General features: G+C 39.8%; 1 protein-coding gene across 2 annotated transcripts in view; it reads left to right on the top strand.

Annotated features, from left to right (window-relative positions):
• METTL24 (methyltransferase like 24) overlaps positions 1-25,515 on the top strand; it is a 117,404-nt gene extending 91,889 nt beyond the window's left edge. For both annotated transcript variants that reach the window (XM_033234875.1, XM_033234876.1), the window contains one exon: positions 23,182-25,515. In XM_033234875.1, coding sequence (XP_033090766.1) covers positions 23,182-23,496 — 315 coding nt within the window. In that variant the 3' untranslated portion in view covers positions 23,497-25,515. The remainder of the gene's footprint in view (positions 1-23,181) is intronic.
• The last annotated feature ends 702 nt before the right edge of the window (positions 25,516-26,217 follow it).

Below are 26,217 nucleotides of genomic sequence, written 5' to 3'. Positions count from 1 at the left end.
CGGTGATTTCTAAGATGTTGGTGCGCCCATTGCCTGAGCAGTGGTCCCTGTACCCAATATATAGTCTTTGATCCCTTGTCCCCCTCCTACCCTTTCCCCTGAGTCCCCAAAGTTCATTGTATTATTCTTATGCCTTTGCATCCTCATAACTTAGTCCCACTTATAAGTGAGAACATCTGATGTTTGGTTTTCCATTCCTGAGTTACTTCATTTAGAATAATGGTCTTGGCCAGGCGTGGTGGCTCATGCATCCCAGCACTTTGGGAGGCCAAGGCAAGTGGATCACCTGAGGTCAGGAGTTCGAGACCAGCCTAGCCAACTTGGTGAAACCCTTTTCCTACTAAAAATACAAAAATTAGCTGGGCATGGTGGTGGGCGCCTGTAATCCCAGCTACTTGGGAGGCTGAGGGAGGAGAATCACTTGAACCCAGAAGGCAGAGGTTGCAGTGAGCCAAGATCGTGCCACTGCACTCTAGCCTGGGCAACAGAGCAAGACTCTGTCTCAAAAACAAAACAAAACAAAAACTCCATCCAGGTGGCTGTGAATGCCATTATTTTGTTCCTTTTTACGGTTTAATAGTATTCCATGGTGTATGTGTACCACATTTTCTTTATCCACTTGTTGGTCAATGGGTATTTAGGATGGTTCCATAATTTTACAATTGCGAATTATGCTGCTATAAATATGTGTGTGCATGTGTCTTTTTCATATAATGACTTCTGTTCCTGTGGGTAGATACCCAGTAGTGGGATTGCCGAATCAAATGGTAGTTCTACTTTTAGTTCTTTAAGGAATCTCCATACTGTTTTCCATAGTGGTTTTACTAGTTTATATTTTCACCAGTACTGTAAAAGTGTTCCCTTTTCACCACATCCATGCCAACGTCTATTATTTTTTAATTTTTAAATTATAGCCATTCTTGCAGGAGTAAGGTGGTATCTCATTGTGGTTTTGATTTGCATTTCTCTGATAATTAGTGCTGTTGAGCATTTTTGCATATGTTTGTTGGCCATTTGTATATCTTCTTTTGGGAACTGTTTATTTGTGTCCTTAGGCCACTTTTTGATGGGATTATTTGTTTTTGTTTTGTTTTGTTTTGTTTTTCTTTCTGATTTGTTTGAGTTCCTTGTAGATTCTGGATATTAGTCCTTTGTCGGATGCATAGTTTGCAAATATTTTCTCCCACTCTGTGGGCTGTCTTTTTACTCTGCTGATTATTTCTTTTGCTGTGCTCATGTTCTTTGCCCACTTTTAAAAGGAGAAAGGTCAAATCCCACTGCAATAAAATTTTGTGCTTTAGCAGAAAACACTTAAAATCTCCATTTGAGAACCTAGAAATAAAGCCAAATACTTGCAGCCCACTGATCTTCAATAAAGCAAACAAAAGCATAAAGTAGGGAAAGGACACCCTGTTCAATAAATGGTGCTGCGTAAACTGGCAAGCCACATGTGGAGGAATGAAACTGGATCCTCATCTCTCACCTCATACAAAAATCAACTCAAGATGGATCAAAGACTTAAATCTCAGACCTGAAACCATAGACATTCTAGAGGATAACACGGAAGAAACTCTTCTAGACATTGGCTTAGGCAAAGAATTCATGACTAAGAACCCCCAAGCAAATACAACAGAAACATAAATAAATAATTGGGACCTAATTAAACTAAAACCCTTCTGCACAGCAAAAGAAATAATCAGCAGAGTAAACAGACAACCCACAGAGTGGGAGAAAATCTTCACAAACTGTGCATCCAACAAAGGACTAATATCCAGAATCTACAAGGAACTCAAATCAACAAGGAAGAAAAAAATCCTATCAAACAGTGGGTGGTAAAGGACATGAACAGACAATTCTCAAAAGAAGATATACAAACGGCCAACAAATATATGAAAAAATACTCAACAACACTAATTATCAGGGAAATGCAAACCAAAACCACAATGAGATACCACCTTACTCCTGCAAGAATGGACTTAATTTAAAAATTGAAAAATAATAGATGTTGGCATGAATGTGGTAAAAAGAGAACACTTTTACACTGCTGGTGGAAATATACATTAGTTCAACCACTATGGAAAACAGAATGGAGATTCCTTAAAGAACTAGAAGTAGAACTACCATTCAATCCAGCAATCCCACTACTGGGTATCTACCCAGAGGAAAAGAAGTTATTGTGTGAAAAAGACACATGCACACAAATTTATAGCAGCACAATTCGCAATTGCAAAAACATGGAACCATCCTAAATGCCCATCGACCAACTAGTGGATAAAGAAAAAGTGGTATACATACACCATGGAAACGCTACTCAGCCATAAAACAGAATGAAATAATGGCCTTTGCAACAACTTGGATGGAGCTGGAGGCCGTTATTCTAACTGAAGTAATTCAGGAATGGAAAACCAGCTATCTCATGTTCTCACTTATAAATGGGCTAAACTATGAGGATGCAGAAGCATAAAAATGATGTAATGGACTTTGGGGACTTGTGGATGGGGGAATGGGTGGGAGGAGGGTGAGGGATAAAAGACTACATATTGGGAGCACCAAAACCTCAGAAATCACCACTGAAGAACTTATCCACGTAACCAAAAACCACCTGTACCCCCAAAAACTATTGAAATAAAATAATAATAATAAAGTTCTATTCGATACTTTATTTTTAAAGGAAATACTCATTCCTAAAGTATTTAAAAATTCCTCTAGGGCTTGGTATAAACAAAATTTGAACTGGGTTTTTTGTCTAGGAAGAAAATGGGCATATGTCTCATTCTCCACAAGCAATGAAATCTGTTTTTGCACTATCAGCAATTTATTATTTCCCCAGGAATCCTATTAATCTAAATTGCAGATAACACCGAATAAATACTTTAGGTCTACCTATGAACTGTTCATTTATAATTGCATTTACATGTGGGTTTGGAAATCACCCTGTAGGTAACTGAAAATTGACTTTTTAAGAAAAGAAATGTAGATTATATAAATTTTTTACGTGGACTATGGACTCGCTTTTGTTGATCCTTCCCTGTGAACTGTTTTAAGTTCAAATGTATGTGTGGGTGAAAATTTTCAGCACATAGATCAAGAAGCTCACCATTAATATAGCCTTGTTCATCACACTCAGTTTTTTGGAAACAAAAAATTGAAAATGTATGTTCTTAATTAGCCAGGTGTGGTGGCGTGTGCCTGTGCCTGTAGTCCCAGCTACTTGGGAGGCTGAGATGGGAGGGTCGCTTGAGCCTAGGAGGTGGGGGTTGCAGTGAGCCAAGATGACGCCACTGTACTCCAGCCTGGGTGACAGAGCAAGACCCTATCTCAAAAAAGAAAAGAAAAAGAAAAAGAACATGTATGCTCTTAATTGAAGATGCTAGAAAGCTGTCTTCTGCATGAACTTATTAGATAAACATCCACTTACAGTCCTTCAAAGTAAAGTAACCAAATTTGGCAACTGCACTTCAAAAGAACCAAGATGGCTCGGTGCGGTGGCTCAGGCCTGTAATCCCAGCACTTCGGGAGGTCCAGGCGGGCTGATCATCTGAGGTCAGGAGTTTGAGACCAGCCTGGCCAATGTGGTGAGAAACCCTGTCTCCACTAAAAAGAGAAAAAAAAAAAATTAGCCAGGCGTAGTGGTGCATGCCTATAGTCCTAGCTACTTGGGAGGCTGAGGCAGGAGAATCACTTGAACCCAGGAGGTAGAGGTTGCAGTGAGTTGAGATTGTGCCACTGCACTCCAGCCTGGGGGACAGAGCAAGACTCTACCTCAAAAAAATAAAAATAAAAAATAAAAAAGAATCAAGATGGTGCTGTTCTTCCTCCCCTCATGTAACGTAAGACAAGACAATTAGAACTCATTTTTCTCCTTTAAGACATTTATGGGAAACAGTGGTTTGAGGATCGTTAGTAATTTAAAAAACGTAGAGTAACTTAAACTTGCTAATATAACGTCTTGTAAGAGATTTGGCTTTAGAGGAAGTTCAAATATTATTATATGCCTGAAAGAAGCCATTATTTAGGCTGTGAGGTAACAATTCTCATTCTATGTAGCTAAATTCAGAGCTCTCTTTGGTGCCTGAAAATGTCTGCCTGAAACCACCCACTCCTCAAAATGTAGTGCATACATTTTATTTTGGGAAGGTGTTCATGGTGATAGGTTAGCAACTGACTGGCTGCTTTGCTCCATCAATGGTGTACGCACACTGGAGAAGCTGCATTCTATCCTTTGTTTCCGCTGAAAAAAATGCCATTGGAACCCCCACCCTTCCCCCGACAACCAGCTCCAGTAAAACTGCATTGCCTCATGGCTGAAACCTCCCAGGCATCAGCAATTCTTTTAAGGAAGGAGGATGAGTAAGAGGATAGAGGATCCTGGAAACCTCAATCTAAAAATTTTAAAACGAGCCACCACTGAAGTCAAGTAAGATGACACAGTCTCTGGTTGACAACCCATAAAACTTTAATTATTATCTGTACTCTTTGTGTTCTGAGCCAACATATGCACTCAAAAAAATCCGTTATATGTATTGATCTCTTTGATTCAGTTAAAAGTATATATTTTTGGATGATTTTCAAAGGATCATCGTTTGCCAAAATCCCCAACATGTCGATTCATATAAACAAAGAAATAAAAGAGTCTTTTTACTTTAACTATTAGACGACCATCCTACTCTTTTCTCTGTTGTGGGACTGAGGAGTAAGACAGAATTTAGGGCGGTCAGAGAGGATAAATCTCAATCAGGAGTCCTCTAGAACACTCCTCTTCCTTGTTCTTTTCCTTTATATGCTCTTCTTCTACCTCCTTCTTGTCAAACAAATGAGACTTTTAACATCATATGAATATTTAGATGACTCATTCCTCCAGTGCTCCATCCCTTCCTTCCTTTTGAATTTGCAATCTTTCCTGCTTCTGCAGTTCAAAAATTGCCAAGTGTGAATCAGTGGATGTTGTGAAACATGAAAAAAACAAAAAAACAAAAAACTTCTTCCTAAATTCATTTTAGCATAAAAATACAATGGCCACAATGTTTTTTCAGGAAGGTCAGCTCTCATTTTTTATCATAGCTCTATGTAGGTTAAATTGTGTGGGTGCATTTTAACTACTATGGGATCAAAAAGTCTCAGGACAGCCTGCTGAATTACACCTAAGAGAAGCTTAGGCTGTTTGCAGTCATCAATGGAATGCTGAAGTCAAAACTTTGAAATGATCTTTTCCTTAAATATAAGGAAGCTGTTCATGAGTATTAAAAAAAGATGGCTTTTTAAAGGGAAAACAATAGCAACAACAACAACAACAAAGAACTCACCAGAAACACATTTTAGAATTATATGTACTATTTGATCTCAACTATTAATATTTTCTAAAGTAGATAAAATACTGCAAGAAATATAACCAAAAGTTGATAGACATTTCCTCTTGGGACTGGGATTTTGGACAATGTTTTTCTTCTTTATATCTTTGTTACTTTTCTGATTTTTAACAATGACCATATCTTAAACAGCAACAGCTTCCCAAATTACTGTCCCTTCCTAAGGAATGGAGGGGCTTGGGGTGGGGTTGGGATGTCATATGTTTGTTTCTTGGTATATTGGGTCTCAAATAATTGTTTCTTTTTGACAATTTAACGTGCAACATTAAAGATGTGGGCTGTAGACCTGGCCTCTTACAATTAGACCTAATCCTGAATCTAAGAATTAAAGAGAACAGCGTAATCCATTTTTGGTGTGGAAGGGGATGAGTTAGAGGAAGGGACCCCTGTGGAGCAGAATAGGGAGGGGTTTTGGGGCAGTTATTCCAGGTTCTACGGATGCAAATGATGGCTCTCTTCTTATGTGATTATATTAATTTATATGGAATTTTATAAAACATGAAATGGCAAAGAAAATGTCCCAGCCCCAAATTATTCCATTTGGTCATACAGAACCTATGAAGTTAATAGGAATGGCAATGTCATTACTCTAAAAAAAGTACACAGAACAAGGAGGTGGGAGAGGGGGCACTAGTTCTGACGATGTCGTGAGCTACAACTGCTGAAATGTGTGTGCCTGGTTTTCAGCCAGGCAGGATTTCTGCCACTCACCCCCAGGAATGGCAGCAAGCAGGCCATGCACGTGCTAGAAGTTCAACAAAGACTCAGATGAATAAATACTCCACATTTGCTTTTCTTCTATCATTTTTATCAAAGGAACTGTTTAGTTATGAACCCTCACCAATGTTGTATTTTGTGCTTGGATCCTTTAATATTGTGGGGGTGTTAAGAACATGCTGCAAGAAGCCCTGTTTTGAAGTCAGACCCAGTTAGAATCCTGATTCCACCACTTCATAGACACATGTGATCTTGGTGGGTTGTTTAATCTCTCTGCATCTCGGGTTTGTATGGACACTGTTTGCCATTGGTCTTGGCTTCAACTCTCACAAACTGTATGACCTTTCTAGACCTCAGTTTTCCCATCTGTAACATGAAGATAACAAAAGTGCCTATTTCATTTGCTTGTTTGAAGAGTGATTTGAGGCATTTCATGTAGTGTTTAGCCTGCTGATTGGCTGGTTACATGATTTGGATGTTTGTCCCCTTAAAATCTAATGTTGAAATGTCATCCTCAGTGTTGCAGGTAGGACCTGGTGTGAGGTGTTTGGATCATGGGGGTGGATGCCTCATGAATGGCTTGGTGCTGTCCTCAGAATAGTGAGTGAGTTCTCTGTAAGTTTACACAAGATCTGGTTATTTTAAATAGTCTGAGATCTATCCCCTTGCCCTCTCTTGCTCCTTATCTTGCCTTTTGACGTGCCTGCTCCCCTTTCACCTTCCACCATAATTGTAAGTTTCCTGAGGCCCTCACAGAAGCAGATGCCAGTGGCATGCTTGTACAGCCTGCAGAACTGTGAGCCAAAATAAACCTCTTTTCTTTATAAATTACCTATCCTCAGGTATTTCTTTATAGCAGTACAAAAATGGCTTAATACAGCTGGACACAGAGCAAGAGCTTAATTAAAGTTAGCTGTTAGTTGTGTCATTATCAATAGATACAAGATAAACAGATAAACATCATGTTCTGTGGAATGATGCATCCAAAACAAATGTTAGGAACTTTTCAGCAATATCCAGTGAGAGCCGATGAATGGTTATTTCTGCAAGTGAGTTGTCTAAGCATGTTTACTAAGATGACGTTTTTCCATCTAATCTATGTGTGATATCTGGTGTGTTTGTTTGGTTATTGTATGGGTGATATGTATAAGTGATAGGTACTGATCTTTCTGTGTAGAAAGTTTTCCCCCTCTCATTCTAATCGCTACACAAATTTAACAGGATGTTCAAAACTCGTACCGCTTGAATTTTTTCTTGCAGGTTTTGCTTTTCTTATTTCCTGGCCTTTAGCCATACATCTATTTATAGTTTGCTTTCACTTAATTCTTCCTTTTCTCTTGGGCAGGACCTTGTATATATGTGTTGATTGTAAGCAGAGGGGACTTTACCATAAATTTAGTGAAACTCAAGTTTTAGGACCTGTCACTTTCATGGGCCACGGGCCCCTTCCAAGATCTTCACTTAATTCTGTATTAGATGTTATAATTTTGTCTTTAAAAAAACAAAAACAAACAAACAAAAAAAAGAACAGCGTCACTCAAGTGAAGCTTGAGGCCCCACAAAATCTGGATCTGCCCCAATTATAACTTACAGCTTTTTTTTTCAGGTTAAAGACTTGACACATTCAACTTAAAATTGTCTAAAGTGAAAGTTACTATGGGAGCATTCTGAGACTAAGGATATTTTTGTTTTCCTGTTCTGCTTGAGGTCCTGATTACATCTTGCTCTGCTTCTTCAAGAATAATAATGTGCCGGGCGCGGTGGCTCAAGCCTGTAATCCCAGCACTTTGGGAGGCCGAGACGGGCGGATCACGAGGTCAGGAGATCGAGACCATCCTGGCTAACACGGTGAAACCCCGTCTCTACTAAAAATACAAAAACTAGCCGGGCGAGGTGGCTGGCGCCTGTAGTCCCAGCTACTCAGGAGGCTGAGGCAGGAGAATGGCGTAAACCTGGGAGACGGAGCTTGCAGTGAGCTGAGATCCGGCCACTGCACTCCAGTCCGGGCGACAGAGCGAGACTCCGCCTCAAAAAAAAAAAAAAAAAGAATAATAATGTATGCCTTCATTAAAGTCCTTCGGCTGGTCAAAATAATGTCAGTATCCGGCTTCTTAAGTATATTCCAGAATTTCAAATGAATAGATAAAGAGGACACCTAACTTTGTGAACATGCTGCCTCAAACTAAATTCCTTTCGATTTTTCAGTCTAAAGGAAGTGACCAGGTATGATTTTGCAGCCCAGTTTTGCTAAGCACTGTAGATTTCCGGAGTAAGAGAGGAGGGATAGTGCAGTGTGGTGATCATGAGGACTGCTGCAGGAGAACTGCCATGATCCTGGAGCAAAGGAGGAGGAGACAAGAGGGAAGGATGTAGGGAATCTAGCCAAAGAATAGAGATCCCAGAATTAGAAAGCTACTTACCAATTTGGCAGTGCCAAATATGAACAGTAGATGTTTAGGTGGGAACTTTAACTTTCTAAAGACACAGATTATTGGTCTATTGCACATCCACTAACCACTTCTTTACAAAAGCTTTGAACTCCCAATAATGTTTCCAATGTGGATATCACTCAATAAATAGCCAAGAATACTAGAATATGTTGAATGTATTTCAGATTAGGTTGAGTTGCATGTGAAAAAAGTAACAGTGGTTTAAAAATAGAAACATTTTTTTTTTTTCCTGCCAGACACAGTGGCTCATACCTGTAATTGCAGCATTTTGGGAGGTTGAGATGGGAGGATCGCTTGATGCCAGGAGTCCAAGACCAGCTTGGGTAATATAAGAACCCATCTCTACAAAAATTTTTGTCAAAGAGCCTGGTGTGGTGGTATGCACCTATAGTCCCAGCTACTCAGGAGGCTGAGGTGGCAGGATTGCTTGAGCTCAGGAGTTTAAGATTGCAGCGAGTTGTGACTGTACCACCACACTCCAGCCTGGGTGGCAGAGCAAGACCCTGAGAAGAAGAAGAAGGAGAAGGAGGAGGAGGAGGAGGAGGAGGAGGAGGAAGGGGAGGGGAAAGGGGAGGGGGAATAAAAAAAAAATTTCTTCCTCCTCTTACATAAAAGAAGTCTGGAGGGAGGTAGTACAAATCTTGTATGGAGACTCCACAGTCATCAAGAACCCAAGCTCCATCCAGCTATCCCCACCTCCTCCCCTAGCATGTAATCCTTCTTCCTATGGTTCAGTATTGCTGCTGGAGCTCCAGCCCATTACATCCTCACTGCAGTTGAAATGATGGAGGAAGCACTAAGTATAGCCTTTTCCTTTAAGGAAACTTTCTGAAAATCCCACATGACACTTTTACTTATATCTTATTGCTCAGATTTTAGTTACATGGCCACACAGTCATAAAGAGACTGAAAATACAGTCTTGTTTGGGCAGCATTGAGGTCAGCTGGAAGTCAGGGTTTTGTTGAAGAAGAAGGAAGAATGCATGCATGGGCAAGCAACAGTCCTGCTATGCTATATTTGCCTTTAAACTACAGTATATATTGCTATTTTCTTTATTTTATAAAATGCTTTCTTCAGTACATTTCATCGGATCTGAATTTGTATTAATGTGCAAACTGGTATTGATCAGAGGTAAATTTAGAAAACACCAGATTGTGCCTTTCTGGGCACTCCTGGTGCAGAGATATTCTTGGCATAGAGGGATATTAACTTTCAAAAGATATTGGGAGAAAAGAGGGACTGTGCTGCTTTCTAAAATGTTGTGGCTGTCTTTAAGTTTACCTAGCTAGCCCTTAACTTCTAAGGAGAATGAAGACTTAGAGTTGTAGACTTGCCTCAAAGCTGTGGTTTGTGTGTGTGTGTTTGTGTGTGTGTGTGTGTTTGTGTGTATGTAAATGCATCTAAGACTCAAAGCAGAGGAATGATGTTTGGGATGTGGAATCCCCTGTCACTAATTAATTACTTTGTGATCTTAAGTATATCATTTGGTTTTATGTGTTAAATAAGGAGTTGGATCAGATTTTCACAAAGTCCCTACTGGCTGTAATCTTCAATAACCCAGAACCTGTGAGGTCCATTTAACCATCCACCTATCCACCCATCCACCCATCTACCTCTCCATCTGGTCTGTTTGAGGCTAGGTATTAAAAAATAAATAATTATCAGGCATGTAGTCCAGTATAAGGCATAAGGAATATATACCTCTTTTGCCTCTTGTCAGATGAAAATGCAGTGGAAGAAACTTTTCAGTTTCATCTGCTAATGTACTGTATATAGATGGCTTTTGGCTGTCATGTTTGAGATACTTCTGTATATTGCCTATACCAAATTTTAATTTTGCCTCTGAGCCACCTCCCAAAATATAGCTGCCGTTATTCACAGAAGGCACATTTTGATAGTAACTTAAATCAAACCATCTTAATATTTTTTGGATTATGGAGAATGGGTGAAAATAACAACAGCTAACACTGATGGCGCTCTTACTCTGTGTTAGGTTCCGTGTATGGTGCTTCATATGCATTTCTTGTTTAGTCTCAACACAGCCCAGTGATATGGATGATATGGGTCCTATTGCTTTCCTCTGAATCACCGAGGGGCTAAACAACCTGCCTGAGAGTCAAGGTCCTCAGCCACCACATTGTTCTTAGGAAAGTGCTTATGTGCACAGACATACATTTTTGCACACAGTTCCAGAGACTATAAGCCTCGCTGAAACCTTGGCATGTGTTTAGGAAATTCCAACCTTGTTATATCATAATTAAGAAAGCAGCTGGTTAGAAAACTATCCTATACCTTCCAAGGCCAAAGATTACCAGCATGTGGATATTTTCTGCATCTGATCGTGGGCTGAGGCTGAGAGTGTTGTGCACACGTACGATGAAAAGCTCACCTGGTATTATCAGCCAAGGCCAGTGATTCTCAAAGTGTGGTCGTTGTACCAGCAGCATCACCAGCAGCTGGGCTCTTATTAGAAACACAAGTACTTAGGCTCCACTTCAGATCTACTGAGTGAGAAACTCTGTTTTTATGAGCCCTCTCGGTGATGCTGCTGTGTGTAATCCTCTGAGTGGCACAGTCCAGTAGAACTTTGTGTGATAATGTAGATGTCCTGTGGCTGCACCATCCAGTATGGTAGCCACTAGCCATATGTGGCTATTGAGCACTTGAAATGTGGCAGAGAAACTGTAATTTTAATTTGATTTAATTTTAATGAATTAATTCAAATTAAAGTGGCCACATGTGGCAAGCCTCTACTGTTCAGGACAGCAGCTCAGTGGTTTTCCTAAACATTCCAGTGTCTTACATCTGAACAGTTCACTTCCTTGTACACACCCACAACAAAATAAAAAACTGAATGCCATTTGGATAGTTACATATTGATATGATCCATTTCCTTATTTCAGTGTTGATCTCATTTAACTAGAAAATATATTTGAATGGGAGCCTTATAGTTGAATGCTAATGAAATATTCCACAAGATAAAACCAATTTGTATCTATTTCCAAGTCCTGTCAGAATTTATGTTAAGTCATCCTTTCTCAGATTATTGCCCCTGCTTTAGATCATGGTGATGAGAGTTTTAGAAAAATCCAACAATGCAAAGTTCTTGATGCAATGCAGCCTGTACTTGCAGGGCAGTTGTGGTGCCCTGCATACTGTCAGAGGGGGAGATGACCAGCACAAATTCCTGGTGTTCCACAAAAAGGAAGTGACATGAATAGAGAAACGGGCAGAAAGGTTTTAGTGGCATTTTGAGGAATAGCAAAGAATTACATTTGGCTAAGTGTTGTGTGCATAAAGAGTTGAAAATCAAGACCGTAACACAACGTTTGTGCCCCATGGAACAATGGAATTGATAACTGCTGTTATTCGTAACTGCCAACCCTTGACCTCTCTTGTCTCCTCTCTTTCCATCAGTGAGGTCTGAAGCAAGGTGATCACAAAGGTGGAGGATGGAAGGCCAAGGAGAGGGTGTTACGGAGGCAGAATAAGTGGGACTTGTTATCTGATAGGATATTGCACCTGCTGTGAGCCAGGACCTCTGATAGGAACTTGATACCTAAAGGGAAGTTAGATTCCTGCCTTGAAGGAACTTACAGCCCAGGTAAGGGAATCAAAAGATCAACACAAGAGTGACCATGCTACCTACTTCGCTAGAACTCTGCTTGGGGTTCGGAAATGGAGGACATCAAGGTGGCTCTGACCGGTCTAATGTGAGTTGTTGTGCTGGGGTTAACTGCAGCACTGGGACTCATATGTTGTATGACTGGAGAGGGAAAGTTGAGACTGTGAGGCTGATTAATTAGAGGTGATACTAAAGTCTGAGGTGAGGCTAGACTCAATGGTAAAAATAATTTCCTGTATATATTTTTTCAAAGCTGCATTCCTCAGTCGTGTGTGTGTGTGTTGTGTGTGTGTATGCACATGTGTGTACACACACATCCCGAGACTTCTTTTTTTTTGTTGTTGTTGAGACGGAGTCTCGCTCTGTCGCCCAGGCTGGAGTGCAGTGGCCGGATCTCAGCTCACTGCAAGCTCCGCCTCCCGGGTTTACGCCATTCTCTCGCCTCAGCCTTAATGTTGTCTCACCTCCTCTCATTTCTGGCTTCTAACACTTGACCCCACTCACTGCTGATTCTTTCATTACTTCTATCCCTAGTTTCTTCTCACTTATATTTTAGTATATGCTTAAAACACAAGCAAAAACTAAATACCAAATGCGTTTCTTCTGTGTCCCTCTAAATTAGTGCTTGCTTTTTGCACTGGGGCCGTGTTTTTTTTTTTTTTTTTTCCTTAAGTCACATTACTGGCTCCAGCATGCTCTGAGGTTGACCCAGTTCCACCATCTAAGGGCAAAGATTCTCCTACTGAACCCCAAGAACATGTCTTCCTGAAGATTTTATTTGGATGTTTACTTGGGTTATTTGTTTATAGATCTACTCATTTAAGAATCATTTATAGATGTCTGAGTTTTATGTCCCATACTCTCCCAAAAATACTTTGGAACACTTGCAAATAAATTAACCAGGTGATGTAACTTTAAGGCATTGGGTTCTGATCTTAAGGTAGATTTGTTTTCAGCTTCCCAGGGAAGTAGGGTACAAATGAAGACAGAAAAGCAGCTGCCAGGAGCTGTCCGTGGTTCTGCCATTGCCCTTCTGCCTGACTCTGCCCTCGGCCAGGTCCCTTGCTACCGCCTCAGTCCTGCCTACGTTTGTGCTGCTTGGTTCCTGCTTGGTTCTTTGCTGTTGCATAGGAATCATCCTGCTGACTTCCGACATCTTGGCTGGTCACCAGCTCACCCATCATCTGTCCCTGACTTGGGTTTCTGGGGCTGCGTATTCTATCACCTCACCCAGCTCAGGAGATTCTTGCTCAGCAGCCTCAGGTTGGATTATTTCATCAAGCTCCCTATCTGGCCAGAAAAAAAGAGTCTTTGCTTATAAATGTTTTCCTCATTTCCTTTTTAATTCATTTGTAGAGTGTTGTTCCCTGCAGAGGTCATTTTTGTAAGCTAATTACTACATAAAAGCATTTTATTTTATTATCAGTTCAGAATTGGTCCTACATTAGCTTAGAGTGACCCTTCGTATTTCTCATAATCTGTAGGGCAAATCTCATCTCTTTTTTTCCTAGTGATAGCAGAAATCTTGTACCATTACATTTCTGCCCGTTGACAGTGATAATTGAAACTGATTTAGTGTGTTTAAAGTCTAAGACTCTCAAAGAGACTTTTAATCCTCTTGTTCACATTCACAATAGATTAATTTGTTCTATTTTTCTGCAACAACAAGACCCTCTTTCTAATGCATTTAGCTTCTAGTTTTGCAGGTACAGATATGTCTTCCTTTAAGTAAACTTGATAGATAAAAGCCTAGATATATTTTATCATTAAATAACAACTTTTCACCATTAAATGAAAAAGCAAGAAGTTGTATTGATGTAATTATTTTAAAATTGTGATTGAATATTGACCCAAACTGTAATGAATATGGAGAATGAATGTTGATTTGTTGGGATGGTAGGGAATTGATGATAATCCAATTATTTATTTATTTATTTTTATGTATTTATTTTATTTCTTTTTGAGATAGTCTTGCTCTGCTACCTAGGCTGGAGTGCAGTGGCATGATCTCGTCTCACTGCAGCCTCTGCCTTCTGGGTTCAAGTGATTTTCCTGCCTCAGCCTCCCAAGTAGCTGGGATTGCAGGTGTGTGCCACCATGCCTGGATAATTTTTGTGTTTTTAGTAGAGACAGGATTTTGCCATGTTGCCCAGGCTGGTCTTGAACTCCTAGCCTCAAATGATCCACCCACCTCAGCCTCCCAAAGTACTGGGATTACAGGTATGAGCCACCATGCCTGGTTGATAATTCAATTTTTAAAATGTTCATAAATAACTAGATGATGTGGCCAAATAAATAACAATTCTTAAAATATAAACTCATTTACAACACTTCTTTTCAGAATTCTGTTTTACAAAATGAGAAATTTTATAAAAGGCATCAGTAAGTGCCTTATAGTATATGATTGTGGCCCCAAAACATGGAGGCAAGCAGCTGAATTTGCAGGTCAATTAGAGCCTGAGTGTAAAGTCCCTCATTCTGGTTAGGTGATTGATAAACTGCATGGTTCATATTGACATTTTTTTGGTGTTACTTGTGTAGCTTTGGCTCTTAGGGATTTTGATTAATATAATGCTCAGTTGTTTTTATGATCGATAGTAATTGCCAGTTTTAAACTCTAATATGCATTTTCCAGGTGGGAAAAAACCTATATCCTTTTAAATATTTAATATAAAACAATAAGTTGAAGCATTTTTATCGAAATATTTAAAATAAAACATTATGTAAAGACAGTTTAACATGTATTTAGTTAAAACTGATTTGTTCTCTCTTCCTTTAAATAGCATGCAGGTTTTTGTCTACTCAAGGGAATTGTTCAGACATGGAGGCGAAGGTGGGTTTAGGAATGCCCTCGCATGTCATGTGGCTTCAGGATGAGAAAACCAGCTGGGTGCTGACTGGGCTGGTGGCAGCAGAGGAGGCTTTTATGGTTTGTCTGCACTGGGCTCCCAGCTTAGCACAACCTGCCTTGTCTTCAGTGCCTCAAGAGCCAGGGACAGGAAGGTGTTAGGACAATTAAAAATTGTAAACCATAACCATTTTTTGAACCTGCTATCCTGGTTTTGGGGATTTATGCTAAGAAAATAACAGAACACACACACAAACTTGGTTGCCCAGTTTGTTGATCACATCAGTTTGTAACATCATCCATTTGGGAAAATGTCAAAATGGCCACCAGAAGGAGGACTGATTAAATAAATTAAATCATTACAAAAACTATTAAGAATACATTATTGACAGAGGCTTTCATATTTTTTTTAAGCAGGAGAGCTCTTTTCCCAAATGAAAATTTGTGAGGGATTCCAAATATGTCAAGGAGATCAAAGGGGAGCTGCTCTTGAATTGAGATCTGGAGCTTCACCCACTTACCATCTTCCTCACCCCTCCTGGGGACCTGCAGTCACCTCCTTCAGATTCTGAAAGCTCTGAGGGCCTCTCTTTGAGAGAAAATTTTAGAGGAAAATTTATTGACATGGAAATATATTCATGGTCTGTTATGCTAAAAAGCAGATTTCAAAACATAGGATAATTTCAATTTTGTAGAAAATGTGTGTTCCAGTTATGTTCATATGTGTTAGAATTTGTCTTGTGTGTTTGTGTGTGTGCATGTGTGTGTGTGTGTGTGTGTGTGTGTTTACAGCAAAGAAAAATGTTTGGGAGTTTAGAAGTAAACTCTTTTAAAATTCCGGACTATTGGTATTTTACTTCTTTTTTATTTTTGCTTATCTATGATTTTAATTTTTAAATAATGACCATGTATGCTTTTATAAGAAAATATTTTTTGGTTAAATGCCTATTAATTTCTAGAATGCACAGCTTTGGAGTATATAGTACTTGACACAATACAAGTAACTTTCACCTTTTTAAAAAGAGATTTTCATAAATAGCACTTAGTCTCTGCTCTAGTTATCTATTGCTACATAATGAATTAGCTCCCAAGCTTAGCTTTTTAACCCAACAATTGATCCTTTGATGCTCTCTCGTAGTTTATGTGGGGCAGAGTTTTGGGAAGGGCTTTGCTGGGTGCTCCTGGCTCAGGGTCTCTCATGTAGTTGAAGCCAGATGAAGGCTTGGAGCAGCTGGGGGTTGGCCAGGCATCTCTTTCTCTCTTCCTATTGACTCAGGACCTCTTTATGGGTCTCTCTGCAAAGGCTAGTTTGGATTTTCTCATAGCAGTACAGCCTCAGGGCAGTCAGACACCTTTCCTGATGGCCAAAGTTTTCAAGAATGAATATACCCTTGAGCAAGGTAGAAGCTGCATTACCCATTACCACCTAGGCTTGAACGCCACTTAGAATCACTTCTACCAGACTGTGTTAGTCAGTCAGTCATTCATAGCTCATCACAATTCTGGAGGATGGGCTACATAATTGGTGGGGCCCAGTGCAAAATAAAAATGAGGGATCTTTTGTTCAAAACTAGTTAAGAACTTCAAGACAGTGACAGCAGAGTGTTAAATCAAGAACTAAACCTTTCTAGGCTTGGGGCCCTGTGTGACTACATAGGTTGATCCCATGTCTCAGTGGTGGGGGTGTCAAGGCCACATGTAGAAAAGCATGTTAGATGGGAGATATTGGTGTTACATCTTCGGAAAATAATATCTACTACATTCTCTGTGACTCATCTCCAATTAATTTGGTGGCTCACACTTTTACTATCTAAAACCACAGTTAGCCATTAACTGTAGAGGAGACACTACAGGCTGCCATAATAGTAAAAAGGATGTATTCTAAAAACACTTATGGAGATGGTGGTTGCCTCTAAATAGCAAAAATACCTGGTTTAGATTTGTTATGGGTTGAAGAAATTCATAGATTAAAGCCCTAACTCCCAGTGTGACTGTATTTAGAGATAGGGGCTTTAAGGAGGTGATTAAGGTTAAATGAGGTCATAAGTGTGGGACTCTAATCCAACAGGACTAGTGTCCTTGTAAGAAAAGGTGGAGATACCAGGAGTGTGTGCAGAAAGGCCATGAGAGGACACAGGGACAAGGCAGCCATCTGTAAGCCAAGTGGGGAGGACTCAGGAGAAACCAAACCTGCTGACACCTTGATCTTGGGTTTCCAGCCTCCAAAGCTGGATAAAATAAATTTCTGTTGTTTAAACCACCCAGTCTGCTCTGGTTTAAATGTTTTTGTCTCCTCCAAAATTCATGTTGAAACTGCATCCCAATGCAGCAGTTTTTTGTTTTGTTTTGTTTTTTAAGGCGGAGTTTTGCTCTGTCTCCCAGGCTGGGGTATAGTGGTGCCCTCTTGGCTCACTGCAACCTCTGCCTCCCAGGTCCAAGCAATTCTTCTGGCTTAGCCTCCTGAGTAGCTAGGATTACAGGAGTTCACCACCACATCCGGCTAATTTTTGTATTTTCAGTAGAGATGGGATTTCGCCATGTTGGCCAGGCTGGTCTCAAACTCCTGGCCTGCCTTGGCCTCCCAAAATGCTGGGATTACAGGCATGAGCCACTGCTCAGCTGTATGCAGCAGTATTAAGAGGTATGGCCTTTAGGATGTGTTTGAGTCAGGAGGGCTCTAGCCACGTGAATGGGATTAGGTGCCCTTATAAAAGGGCTTGATGGAGGGAGTTTGCCTCTTTACTCCCCTTCCATACTTTCTGCCATGTGAGGATACATAGGTGATGCCATCTCTGAAGAACAGGTTCTCACCAGACACCAAACCTGCCAACCTTGAACTTGGACTTCCCAGCCTTCAGAACTGTATGATATAAAGTTTTGTTCTTTATAAATTACTTAGTCTAAGGTATTTTGTTAGAGTGGTGCAAACACACTAAGACACAGACCTAGCAGACTAATACAATATCTAAGACTTACAAATATTTACTTTAGTTGTCCTATCTATTATTTTCTTTATTAGTCATCTTAATCCGTTGAATATCCCAGGTTCTCTGTCAACTGTCAAGTAAAACCAAATCTAATAACAGATGCCATGTTTTATTAATATTCCATCTTTAAAAGCATTCTGATGAATAAAGGCTTTATTATTCATTTTTTCTGGAGTATTATTTGTGTCCAGTAAAGGTTCCTGTCCACTGTACTACTGTAGTTGATTTATGGATTTCTATAAAGTAATATTGCTTTTAATTACTAGGGTCAATTGTTTGCAAATTTAGCCATGAATAACTTCTCTTCCCCTTTCTGGGTATGCCACTCCTCCCTCAAGGGCTGGAATCTATCTCACCTCCCCTTGAATGCAGGCTAGGCTTGCAATTTGCCTTGACCAATGGAATGCAGTGGAAGTGATGTTTGTGACTCCCAGAGCTAGGCTTTACTAAAAAGATGTTGCAGCTTCCATTTCTACCCTCTTGCAGGCCAGCAAACATGTCATAGAATCTGCGTGTTTTGTTTCAGAGCCCTCTTAAAGGGGAAAAGGCTCAGATTAGAAACTGTAGATGTGAGGATATTGAGTAGTCTGAATGAGTTCCTATACAGGGAATAGGAGAAGGCCAAAGACAAACTGCTCCTACTAGGCCTGATTGTGTGGCTGAGAAGGAACCAAGGAATGAAGTAAAGGGGTTTCATGATGGTGTTTTCAACTGACTTTGGAAACTTGTTGACTTGCCCTGGGTTTGGCACTTGGCGAGGTCAGAGCTGTCAGTCTTGGCTGATGTAAGGATTTATCCATTAGAATGATAACCATAATTGTGTTAGATGGTTGCTGGCCCTTAGATCTCTGGAGTAGGGCACTTTTCCTAACCATTGGCCCTGGGAATTGGCTCCTAAACACATTGCAGAAGCCCTATTGCAGAAGCTACCCCAAACACTGTGAAGGGTTGAATTTTGTCTCCCCCAAATTAATATGTTGAAATTCTAAACCTTAGTACCTCGGGATATGACCTTATTTGGAAATAGTGTCATTCCAGATGTAATTAGTTAAAATGAGGTCATACTGGAGGAGGGTGGTCCCTATTCCAATCTGAGTGATGTTGTCATAGAAAGAGGAAATTTGGACATACGGAGAGAATACCATGTGAAGATGAAGGCAGAGATCAGGTGATGCAGGAGCCAAGGAATGCTGAAGATTGCTAGCAAGCTACAGGAAGCCAGGCAAGCAGCATAGGCACATTCTCTCTCATGGCTCTCAGAGGGACACTTGATCTTGGAATTCCAGTCTTCACAACCGTGAGACAATACACTTCTGTTATTTAAACCTCCCAATCCATGGTCTTTTGTTACGGCAGCCCTTGGAAATGGATACAAGCACCCATGCTTCTTCCTCCCCTTTCCTCGAATCTCTGCAGTTCTGGGTGGATGATCACAAGGATAAACTTGTGCCTATGATGAGGAAGCTGCCAGGTGCCATCAGGTTTAATCCAGTTAAAAATGAAAATTCTCATTTCTTCAAAAGGTTTGTGAAAGTCAGTTGATTGGATATTGCAGGTACAAGGAAAAGGAGATAATTTTTGATAGGAGGACCCCTTTAATACACTGGAAATAATACCAAATACGTTGTTTCATCTACTTTCTTTGAGACCTTTCTACCCAAGAATGTCACTTATTCCAGAGTTTTCTGGGTGTTAACCTTAAGTTGTTTTTCTCCACAAACCTGATTTATCCTAACTGTATTAGTATTGGCACTTGATTATTCCCATCTAATCATTTGTATGACTTTTAGTGGCATAATTGTTGAAAGCTGATATTAGAACTTAAAAGTGGCATATCCTATTCAGCAGTGTTTAGTGCTTTATAATAACAATAATATTGGATGCATTATGCAGTAATAATGGAAATCACATTTGCAAAATCATTGCAGTAATGGGACGTTTTAAAATGCGAGAAATAGAAAAAGCACACTGGAAGAGCAGAGCATGTTTTATTCACAGCCTTTTGGCTGCCTGCACTCTCAGGTCAGAAGGCAGAGAAGAGCTTATGTGCTCCCCAGGGGGCACCACCCTGGGCTGCATGATTTAGGTGGATTTTCAGTCACTGGAATCAAAGGAGGGTGGGAGTATTGTTGTGTTTGAAAATACTTTTTGCTCTTTAGAATAGATTAGCATTTTATAAATGAAAATTGGATTTTCAAAGAAAGGCTCTGCTACGATTTAGCCTAATGATTTGGTTCCCTTTGATTTGCTCATAACTTCTGATTGATAGTTTATTTTTAAGATGTTTGGAATAAATATACAAAATATATTCCTTATACATCACTAATAGAGTTTTTAGGTCAATTTAAAGCTGATGAACTTTACTCTGTCCCTTTAATACTTCGATGTATTCCTCACATTCAACATATGCAAACTCACAGAAAACCGTGGTGAACATGACTCTGTAAGGAACCTAAGACATTCTTGGCTATGTGAATTGATAGAACAAATGCTGGTTTTAGGTTTTGGATATTTTCTGTACCAATTAGAAAATTTTATGAAGTTTTGATTAAATATTTCCTTTGGCAGCTTAATTCCCCTTATTCCAGGATTATTCTGTTTAAAATTTGCCAAGATTAAGCAAAGTCATGGACATGCCAGGGCAGCGGAGTTGGAAAAAATGAGTGAAATAATTTCTTTATTAATAGTGTTTTATATTTATTTATTTATTTATTTGTAGAGATGAGGTCTCACCATGTTGTCCAGGGTTGTCTTGAACTCCTAGGCTCAAGTGATCCACCTGCTGGGATTACAGGCATGAGCCACTGCACCCAGCTAAATTTCACTGTGTCTGATTCACAGGAATTATTTTAGCCTGTTGTATATTCACATGCAACCTGTCTTTGCTCAGTTCCTCTCATGAAGAAAGGTTTTGTTTTGTTTTAACGTTTTCTCTTTGAGTTTGGAACTATTGAACGGACAAGCTGGTTTACAGACACCCAGTCTTTCCTAAGGCACTCAGTATTCTTGGGGTATTACCATCACTTTTTCCTTGGTGGACCGGGAGGTACAATCCAAGGCAAGAATGTGAAACCGTGTCTCACAGAGTCTCAGGCATCAGGACAAAGCCCATTTTCTTGTAGCTGTTATATGTAAATTCTGTGTACCTTCTCTTCCATTCAACTCTGAAATCACCCAAGAAATGTGTGTTAGGCTACTGTTGTGTTGCTATAAAGAAATATCTGAAGCTGGGTAATTTATAAAGCAAAGAGGCTTACTTGGCTTATGGTTCTGCAGGCTGTACAGGAAGCATGGTGCTGGTACCAGCTCCTGGTGAGGCCTCAGGGAGCTTACAATCATGGCGGGAGGTGAGGAGGCTCCAGCCTGTCAGATGGCAAGAGAGGGAACAAGAGAGAGGGGGGCAGAGGTGCCACACTATTTCTAAACAGCCAGATCTTACATGAACTCAGAGCTAGAACTCACTCACTATCTCGAGGACATCACCAAACCGTTCTTGAGGGATCCACCCCTATGACCCAAACACTTCCCACCACACCCCACTTCCATCATTGGGAATCATATTTCAAGATGATATTTGGACGGGACAAACATCCAAACTGTGTCAGAACGTTTCTGTGGCACAAGGAGCCTCACATTTGAGCTTCATATGAGACACTTATCAAACAGACATGCAATGAGAAGGGAAATAATGGGTAGCATACATCTTGGTGTTTATCTGTTTTTCTAAATAAGCAAAGTTATTTTCACTTTCATGGGGCAGGATATTCATGACTTCAGTCAGCAGCTTCCTGAAGGGCTGCTTAAGGTTCTGCTGTCCCCTTGTGGGGCTGCAGCCTTTGCAATGATTTCCTCCAGCCTCATTATTCCAGTTTATGTCTGAATGCTGTCAGCTTTCCTCCATGTGGTAAAATTATCCCCTTTGAAAAGTGCTCTGCAAATGTAAATTGGCAATATTGATAATAATACTTTATTCACTGTCCTATATTCGCTCTCTAGATAGCACCTTATTTTCCAAACTCCAAACCTCTTTGGGACTCTGAGTCACCTATTTTTCCTCTTGGGTGTATTGGAAGAGGCAATGTTATGTAGGGGTTAAGAACACAGGCTCTGTAGACAGACTCTGTTCAGAGTTCACCACTGCCTCTCTAGCCATGTGACTGGGGATAGGTTCCTCACTGAGTCTGGTTTCCTAAACTTTAGGGATACTCACAGAATCACCCTTACAGTGTTGTTGAGAGGATTAAATGGATATTGCAAGGGGAAACCCTTAGCATGGTGTCAGGTACATATAACTACTTGGTAAAGATGAACTTTCACTATGTTTAGGGTTCTGGTGTTCTAATGGATTTTTTGCATGGGCAGTGAAGAGGAGCTGATTCTCATGACTTGATTAATTGCAAAATACTGATCTTCCAATCCTCTTCTTCCTTTATTCTGTCTCACTTGAATGTGAACTTGTGTTCATTAAATAAGCAGAGGATGGTGTTGCTGCTTTTTTTTTTTTTTAGAATGCTATACTGGTATGTACATTGTAAAGAAATCATAGAATAATATTTTTTTTATAGTTCAATATTCAGATACTCAATAACTTTTTCCTTGGTGTCCAGTCTTGATGAAGTTGGGGTTGGGGGAATGAGGCTTGCAAGATAGTCCCTGCGGGCAGTGGTCCTCTGTCACTTCCTTTCTGTAGACACCTTCTGTCAGGACTTGGCTGAGTTTCCTGGGGTGGCAGATAGTTTGTGGGGTGCACAGAGGTCTGTGATACACCCACTCTACCTTCTCCTTCTCAGATATCCATTCCCACTGGGCAAAAAGCAAGAGAGTCTGTTGTGATTTTTACGTGGCATTTCATCGTTTGTGTATTAACATATGTTAATATAACAGGCCCACGCCTGTAGTCCCAGCTACTCAGGAGGTGGAGGCAGGAGGATTGCTTGAACCCAGGAGTTTTATACCAGCCTAGGCAACATATTGAGACCCCCATCTCTTAAAAACAAGAACAAAAAACCAAAACATTTAGTATGGAATGGGGTTAGAAATTCATGTCATAATTGGCCACTTGAAAACCACCCTCAGCTCTAAAATTTTAAAAATTTTGCTTCCTTCAGAGATAGTTATAATGTGAAACTCCCGATATCAAGATGGTTTTATTAAATCTGCTGATCTCATTTCATTGCTTTGTTACAGATTGACGTTCTCAAGGCAGATCTGGAAAGTGCAGAATGGAAAGTTTTGGAAAATCTTATTCTGGAAGATGTTCTTGAGCGGATTGGACAGCTCATCTTTGAGATCCATCTCCACTGGCCTGGGTTTGAGGTCAGTGGCAGTGACAGCAGCGTCGTGAGGTTCTGGTACAGCCTTCTCAAAGAGTTAGAACAAAAGGATTTCAGACTTTTTCACAGTTATAAAGATTTATCTAAACCTCAGCTATTCTTGAAGAAATACATTTTCAATGCAAGTAGCTGTTATACTCTGAGTTGGGTGAATACAAGATGGAAATAGGATGCAGGATATCATCAAGAGCACAAGAAAATATTTGAAGAATGGAGCATGTCCACGATTCTAATCATGAGTTTACTCATCCAGTCTCCTGCTGGCCTGTGCCCTGCTTGAGGCAGGGAGTATGTTATTGTCTTTGCAGTGCATGCAGCCTGGTGCTTGGCATGTGATAGGGGCACAGTTAATACTTGTTAAAGGGATGAACACAGTCACCCCTATTTGCCCAGACTCTTCCTTCACCGTAACCTAGAAGATTATCCCCCACTCATCTCAGTTTTCCCTAAAATTCTCTGTGTATCTGTAATCTATGAATTCACCAACATTGAAATGCAATTATATAAATTTCCCTTTTTACTAGGTTGGTGAGATTTTTAAGTTCTTCGCCTACTGTTTAAAATAGGGTTTTAAATTTGAATTTGACTCTGCTTTTTCAAGGTTTTTCTTATTTACCTTGTCAGTGATATTCTTTACAACGTTGTTGATTTCAGTCATTCCTTCTCAGTCTTTGCTGAGGCCGTGCTGTGGCTTTATAAGCAGCAATACTTCTGATTTCTGGGAACTCGGATGCACCAAATTCTGTCACTGAGTTAAAGAGACTAGACTATCAAGAGTTTCAACTCAAAGGTGTAAGTTCTAGTTCGAGACCAAGTCTGAAGGCAAGAGACCCATGTCCCAGCTTGAAGACAGCCAGACAGAATGAATTCTTCCTTACTCTGCCTTAAGTTCTATTTAGGCCTTCAAGTGGTTGAATGAGGTCCACTCACACTGAGGTGAAGAATCTGCTTTATTCAGTCTACTGATTTAAATATTAATCTCATCTAGAAATATCCTCATAGATATACCTAGAATAATGTTTAACTAAAGATCTGGACACCCTTTAGTCCAGTTAAGATGACACATAAAATTAACCATTGTAGGTAGGTAGGTAGATGGATAGATAGATAGTTAGATATATAGATAAGTTTTCCTACTGGCATGTTTCACCATTTTCTTGACTCACATATTCTTGTTTCCATCTGGCTCCTTCAGTCTGTGCGCTCCTCGCTGAAGTAAGTCCTTTAATGATTACTTCATTATGAGTCCATGAGTGATATGGTTTGGTTATGTCCCCAACCAAATCTCATCTTGAATTGTAGTTCCCATAATCCCCACATGTTGTGGGAAGGACCTGGTGAGAGGTAATTGAATCATGGGAGTAGTTTCCCCCATGCTATTCTCGTGATACTAAGTTCTCATGAGATCTGATGGTTTTATAAGGGGCATCCCCCTTCACTTGGCTCTCATTCTTCTCCTTCCTGCTGCCATGTGAAGAAGGATGTGTTTGCTTCCCTTTCCACCATGACTGTTTCCTGAGGCCTCCCCAGCCATGCTAAACTGTAAGTCAATTAAATTTCTTTCCTTTATAAATTACTCAGTCTCAGGTATATCTTCATAGCAGTGTGAGAATGGACTAATACAATGGGTATTACACTTTTTAGATTTTACATATTTGAAAAATCACTTGCTTTTCATACCTGAATAAAGTTTATTTGTGCACAGGAAAAAAAAAGAGCTTCAACTCAAGATGTTTTTTATACTCAACCTTAATTCCCCTTCACTTCCTATTAAACTAAGCACAGAGCAGGATCTGGGTATCTTTGCTGTTGCCTCTTCTGCCTTCAAACATGATTTTTCCACCCACAGACTTGCCTATGCTGTCAAATCTTTTTTTTAAAATACGTTATGTCTAATAATGTTAAGTGCATTTTTCTTTACTCCCAGTTGGCATCACTTACACAACTGTGGCCTGAGGACCATCGTCTCATTTTCCTAGGATAGTTAGACAGTTTTTCAATAGCACCAATCCTTTCTATATTAAAAATTAAATGGAAAGTTTAGGTTATCAGTGGTTCAAATGCTGTCTCTCATTACTATTTACAGGATTAAACACGTGCATAATTTTCCAAAATCCTATTTCAAATAAATGGCATAAAAAACAAATTATTACTTTATTGTCAATTAAATATATTTTTTGGCATTTTTTTTCCCTGAGTATAAAACTGTATGTACATTGTTCAAGAATTGGGGGGAGGGGGTAGAATACTGATTATGACTAGACTTTACCCCTTTTCCCAATTTTGTACTTCCTTCTACCCTCAGACATTCCCCAGGTTGGCTCTTTGTTTCTTGAAGTGGTTTGAAAATGCCATTCCTCAAGTGAGAAATGAAACCATATTAGACTAGGGTGACCTCACTAGCTTGAGTTGAAAGAGAACAGGACTTTCTGAGTTAGTTGTGATAATTAAAAAAATACATATACACATGAGCTTTGTATTTTAAAACTCATAGTCCACTAATAAAAGTTGTTGAGCTGAGAGGACCAGCTTGAGTAAGCGTGATCTGAAAAGGCAGTTCAGTCGTTTCAATGTACAGAGGTATTTCAGATGTGCGGAAGGGTCCACGCACACTCTAAATTGGTTTATACTGTTAGTTTATATGGTGTCATCTCCAAAGCAAAGCTTTAGGCCAGTTCTGTTTGGATTATATAACAGATTTATTTTCATAAAATTTTTATATACTGAAATATATAAACATTTTTATACATTAAAATGTGGAAAGTGTATTCATCTTAAATGTCCAGTCTGATCAGCCTTTAGATATGTAACACACCCATATTAAGATTTTTAATTCATGGAATTGGAGATTTAGGGCATTACTGAAAGCCCCTTTGTCTATGGCAAGTTC

The sequence above is a fragment of the Trachypithecus francoisi genome, unplaced genomic scaffold, assembly GCF_009764315.1.
Source record: "Trachypithecus francoisi isolate TF-2019V2 unplaced genomic scaffold, Tfra_2.0 Lachesis_group15, whole genome shotgun sequence".
In the NCBI taxonomy this organism is placed as follows: Eukaryota; Metazoa; Chordata; class Mammalia; order Primates; family Cercopithecidae; genus Trachypithecus; species Trachypithecus francoisi.
Note: the sequence above shows the minus strand (reverse complement) of the source record. Positions and strands in the feature narration are given on the sequence as shown.